Source organism: Poecilia latipinna, unplaced genomic scaffold (genome assembly GCF_001443285.1).
Source record: "Poecilia latipinna isolate Pla-1442-1.1 unplaced genomic scaffold, P_latipinna-1.0 Scaffold160, whole genome shotgun sequence".
Lineage (NCBI taxonomy): Eukaryota > Metazoa > Chordata > Actinopteri > Cyprinodontiformes > Poeciliidae > Poecilia > Poecilia latipinna.
The window spans coordinates 165,005-170,937 of NW_015112776.1; the positions used below are offsets into that span (position 1 = coordinate 165,005).

Consider the following 5,933-nt stretch of genomic DNA (forward strand, 5'->3'; position numbering starts at 1 on the left):
AGACCGAAACATTCACAACATGGGCGACGTGGTTTTCTCTGCTCCCAAACCAGAGGAACCATCAGAAGCGTCTTTGGCGAAGGGGGGGAGAAAAGGTGCTTGGCTGTTACTGAGTGGCTTAAAATCATTGTTTCTGGATTAAAGTAAATAGTTGTGTGAGGGTCTTGTCAGTGGGGATTTGTGATGCTGTGTTGGCTATCAAGACCATCACTGCCAAAAACATCAACACCTGGTTTAATGACCATGGCGTATCTGGGACCGATGGCCCACAAAACTGACCTGAACCCCATAATAAATCTCTCAGATATTGTCAAGAGGAAGATGAGAAACACCAGAACCAACCATGACAACTCGCCTCCATTCTGCGCCACATTGATGCAGTAATTCATGCACAGGGGTCTTTACCAAATACTGATTGTACACACACCGCACGGCACATGGACAGACTTTTAATTAAGCCAACATTTAGAAAAATTTGCTTTGATTGTTTTTATGTGATATTTAAACTTTACAAGTAATAGAATTTCACATTTTCTTTAGCTGTTGGGCAGAATAATCAGAATTAACAGGAAAAATAACATTGGAATTAATTGAATAAATTCACGTTTAATCCATGTTCTCATTTATTAGGGTGCACTGTTACACTCTTATGCTTCCAGACAAACTGTTTGGACTTTGTACTCAGACTGAAGCTGAAAATTACTCCCCCCACATGAAGGGCTTTTTGTTAGGTTTCCACGGCAACGTTACGAAGCGAGACCTCGGGGGAAGTTTAATCAAACCGGGTCGATTTTCGAGGAGAATCGCTGACACAAAACGCGGTTTCTAATCAGTTGCTTTTGGTCGTGATGCAGAAGATTCAGTGGAAGAAGCCGCATGACCAGAAGTGTGAATATTTGAGTGTTTTTACACGCCTCTGTCTTCCTGCCTGCAGGCTTGTGTGGGCCAGGACATGCTGATGGACCAGGACACTCAGTGGCTGCACCAGCTGCTGGCTGAAGTCCAGCTGGAGAAGTTCTACGTCCGCGTCCGAGACGGCCTCAACATTACCCGCGTGGAGCACTTCAACTATGTCAAGGAGTCCGACCTGGAGTACATCGGAATCAGCAAGCCAGGTGGGGCTTTCAGCTTTCACGCCGGGTGGAAACTCGTGGTCTTTAAGGATGACTAAAAATGTCTTGCTTTCCTCGAGAACCTGCAGAAACGAGAGTTTGAAATACTCATTGTACTAAAGTGCATTTTGATTACCCTCTATATATTTGTCACATGGCAGTATTTATTTAATGGCTACTGTGGCATTGTGTGTGGCAAACGATGTATTTTCAGATGTAGCTGAGTTCATATCGTCCATAAAACACTTTAAAACTTCAAAAAGTTGTACATTTATAGTTAATGCTGCAACATGCTGTTCCCTTGTTTAGTGCAAAGCATGTTGCATGAGAACTATGCATCATTTGCGATGTTAATGTTTGAAACCAGTCAGATTAGCAGTAGCCCAGGGCTAAGAGGGGGCACACCTTCAGCAAACAAATATACAGATTTTTTTTTTTAAAGACTCTGAATTGATGCCTGAAATAACATCAAAACCTCCCTGCTAATTATCATGACCTTAAATTATTGTTGCAACAATGTTAACGATTGCTTCTCATGTTTTTGAAATAAATATACATGGATCATGTTATGTATCTTGTTTTAAATTTTAGTTTAGTTGTCATAAAATATGAATCTCACACTGGCATAAGCCTGTTATCAACTGAGAGTTATTCACCCACTTGTTTGTGTGTATATCAATATTTATGAGGTTTTTTTCTATTGTATTATAAAGCCGTGAAACGTTACATATCCAGGGTTTCCCCCAGGAAACTTGCTAACCCTGGTGCTTGGGGCGCTCAGCAGTCATTCATCCAGTCGCTCGCTGTGTTTTTGTGTTGAAAAATGTTTAAAGTTGACATTAAATTTGAAAATATCACTTGATAGTTATACGTTATTGGAAGACTAGAAGATCAGTGCCTGAACACAAGCTATAAAGTCTTTTAAAAATAAAAAGGCAATAATTAAAATTAAATTAAATTAACAATGCTAAGTCTGGTGGGGAAACAAGTAAAACCCTGGTGGCCCGCCAGGCTTATAATACACCAAAGGAAACAATGCATACTTAATGTAATATTTTTCTACTTAGATGGTTTCGTTTTTTTGCTTATATAATTTTTTTTTGTTTGTTTTTTTCAAATACTTTCTCATGTACTCCAGATTCCTAACAACAAGCAGGCAGTGTGGCTGTCCTGATGAAACCTCAGCACTACAAACACAGCTGAATGAAGCTGAAAGCTTACAGATAGCTCTTCTTTTATGGATAAAGCTGCTGACCTTTGCCCCTATGCTGATCAGTAGGGGAGATGTGTCTTCATGTTGGTCTGCTCCCAGATGTACGGCGCCACTGTGATCCCCAGAACATGTTGTCCCTCTTCCAAAAATACCGAGCTCAAGCTAAAAGAGTCAAAGATGAACTGCAACCACACACCTAGCAACACTGACAGCCTTATCTGTGTTGTTTTGCAGCACAAAGGCGATTATGGGAAGCCCTGAAACGCTACAAGACGGCTTCACGCTCACGGGGATGGATTCCCAGGGTCTGTTAGCAATCTTTGCAGGACTTTTGTTTTATTATTAGTATTTCAAAGTGTTGCTCACGTTCGAACTGTGGTGGGGAGTTTCTAAATGGCCGCGTTGATTCACACAGATGTTCAACAGTCGAGACGGAGGGGAACAGTCCGGCCCAGTTCAGCCGCAGGAGAGGACTGCGCCTCGTCTGATCCAGGACAGTGAGCTGGTTCTGGGAGAGAAGTTGGGCTCGGGGTCCTTTGGGGTGGTGAAGAGGGGAGAGTGGCACACACCGGCAGGCAGAGTGGTAAGAGACCACGGAGGAGATCTGATCGTGTGAACGTTAGTGGGTAGCGTGATGTTGCGTGTGACCTGTGTGTATTTCATGAATCCTCAGCTCCCTGTGGCTGTCAAATCGCTGAGGAGCAGCAGGTCCACGCAGGCCGACACACTCACAGACTTCCTGCAGGAAGTCACCACCATGCAGTCCCTGGACCACCCCAACATCATCCGGCTCTACGGCGTGGTCCTCACGCAGCCCCTCAAGATGGTGAGCTGACAGTTCAGATTTCGGAAAATTCCCACCTGTTTTCCAGAGCCGTGATTCACACTGTCCTGTTTTTTGTTTTCCCATGCTTAGGTAACAGAGCTGGCCTTTCTGGGCTCATTATACGACACCCTGCGGGCGCGGCAGTTCGAGTACCCGCTGCTGCGCCTCTGGCTCTTTGCCACCCAGATTGCGGCAGGTATGGACTACCTGGAGACCCGGAGATTCATCCACAGGGACTTGGCTGCCAGAAACGTGCTGCTGTCCTCCAAGGAGGCGGTGAAGATCGGAGATTTCGGTCTGATGCGAGGCCTGAGTCAGGAGACGAACCATTACATCATGGGAGCACACAGGAGGATCCCGTTTGCATGGTTAGTCGACCGGACGCTTTGACTTTTGACGTCCAAACTGCTGAAATCAAGCTTATGAAAGCAAAGGAAAGTTGAGTGTTTATAAAGTATATAAGCAACCTGCACAATTGCAGATGATTACAAGCAGTCAATATTGATAATTATTCATTAGTTGTTTTTTTGTTTGTTTTAAACATCTGAGATACAGCCAAACGAGTGACATGACATTTCCTGTTTTATTCACATTTTCCTCTCGAGCCGCTCCACTCATTTTTATTTTTATTAAGAAGTTATGAGGCGCAATGGTGAAACCTTAAACTTCTGCCGTGCAAGTTACGCAACAGGTTGTTGCTAAGTAACCAAAGAGTGAGCGAGTTGTTGCCAGGTAACCAGACAGTGAGTGAGTTCGTTGATGCTGCCAACCTTGCTTGGGCCCCTAACAAACTCCAAGCTACTTTAACGTGACGCTCTCACAGTCACTGACGTATTAGCTGACTTTGTAGATGCTGATTTCGTTTTCCAGCTGGGCTGGGCGTCTGCTCACACTGTTAGAGGCACCAACATGTCTCTATTAGAAAAATAAAAAAAAATCAGCAAACTGACCTGGAGAACACAGAGAATCTGTGCTATCAACAAGGCCAGCAACCTGGAGAGCCACCGAGTGCCTGTCCTGTACCGGAAGCGTAGCCATGGTTACGGCAAGGGCTGATGGGAGTCCAAATGAACCAGCGAACAAACAGTGCATGTACATACAGTTTTCAATGTGGTGACTTTGGACGTAAATTGCTGTAAGGCAGCCAATTAGGACGTTGTTTAGCTGTAAGCCACAACCTGCTAAAACAACAGAAACGGACGTTTAAAATCAGTCACTGTGCGTGTAATGACAACCGCAACAACCCTTTTCTCTAGGTGTGCCCCCGAAAGTCTCCGAATCGGCTCCTTTTCCCATGCCTCTGACGTCTGGATGTTTGGTGTCACCATGTGGGAAATGTTCACCTACTGCGAAGAGCCTTGGTTTGGTCTCTCAGGCAGACAGGTACGGGCTTGCAGCACCATCCAAGGTGTTGTTTTGTTGTTTTCGTAGAGCCGGCAAACGTGTTCGCTGGCTGACACGTTTGGAATGCGCCTCCACCCTTCGCGCGCCGCTTGTCGCCTCTCTGACTCAGTGCCGTGGTATCGCAGCAGACTAACTCCTCTCTTTTGGTCCAGATATTGTTGCGAGTGGAGCAGGAAGGTGAGCGACTGGAGAAGCCGCCAGACTGTCCTCAGGAGCTGTACGTCGTCATGAGGAAGTGTTGGGCCGTCAACCCCGCCGACAGGCCCAGCTTTGCCGATCTCATTAAAATGCTGGCAGAGGTCGGTCCTCAGCGACGAACTCGCGTCTCTTTTCACCAGATAACCCAGTCAGCATCTTGAAATGCTGCTTTGGTCACACTCGAACGTCACGTGTAATGTTTTTTTTTTTTTTTCCAGGCTAAGCCGGCACAGTTCCAAGCAACGACAGAATTTTCAGAGCCCAGAAAACTTTCTCTCGCTCCGAACGACACTGTGACGGTCATAGACCACGGGTGAGTGAGAACGGGAGGAAGAGTGGGATTAGAGAAAAAGAAAAAGCCTTGTTGTTTAAAACGGGGGATTTGATTCCGCTTTCTCTCTGAAGTGCATTCCAGCGGTAATCTCAGACTCCTCGAATGCATTCAGCTTTGTTTGTTGAACGAGTCGAGCAGCTTCCCTGCGGCGGAGCTTTTATATGCCGTGGTGAATCTGTAGTATGGCGCTTTATTTGTTTTTGTTGGTCTTTTGTTTTGCCGTCATCTTTTTTTTCCCCTTCTTCTTTTGCGATGTTTAATACTAATTTAATTAAGACTAATTTAGCCACGGCATTCATGTTTTCAATTAAGCTTAACCAGTGCAAGTTACTGTAAAACCTGCAATTTAGTTTTGTCTCAGCTTATTTGTAGAAGGATAGAAAAGAAACTGGATAGTTATTGTTTTGCAGAGGGGCAAATTAAGGTGCAACAGCATCATCGGGTGCAGGCTCGCACAAAAAACTTCTTTAAAAAAAACTTTATGTACAAACATCACATAGATCAAAAAAAGAAACTGTTGGAAAAACAGGAGAGGCTCCAGTGGACTTATGAATCATTGGATGCTGTCGAATTAAGATAACAGTGAAAACAATAAGGAGGGATCTAAGTTAGCTTGATTCTCTCTGGAAACCTCTAAAACTAAACCCGGTTAAAGCATCAGAGCTCCAGTTTGATGCACAAACGTCAATGAACGTCAATGTCTGAGTGGAAACCCGTATAAAAGCCTCTCATTTTCCATAAATTTAGATTTTTAGACAGCGGTATATTAAAGCCCGCATTCCTTTTTGCTGTTCTTATCCAGACCTACTCAATAATTTTGAATTTTGTTAGTTTTTTTTTTTTTTA

The 5,933-nt window shown here is 44.3% G+C and overlaps 1 protein-coding gene across 1 annotated transcript in view; it reads left to right on the forward strand.

Annotated features, from left to right (window-relative positions):
- Positions 1-634: 634 nt before the first annotated feature.
- tnk1 (tyrosine kinase, non-receptor, 1) overlaps positions 635-5,933 on the forward strand; it is a 13,404-nt gene continuing 8,105 nt past the window's right edge. The window contains exons 1-8 of the mRNA XM_015029669.1: positions 635-1,115; positions 2,560-2,630; positions 2,741-2,908; positions 2,999-3,151; positions 3,242-3,519; positions 4,408-4,534; positions 4,708-4,854; positions 4,972-5,067. Of these exons, the coding sequence (XP_014885155.1) occupies positions 953-1,115; positions 2,560-2,630; positions 2,741-2,908; positions 2,999-3,151; positions 3,242-3,519; positions 4,408-4,534; positions 4,708-4,854; positions 4,972-5,067 (1,203 nt within the window). The 5' untranslated portion in view covers positions 635-952. The remainder of the gene's footprint in view (positions 1,116-2,559; positions 2,631-2,740; positions 2,909-2,998; positions 3,152-3,241; positions 3,520-4,407; positions 4,535-4,707; positions 4,855-4,971; positions 5,068-5,933) is intronic.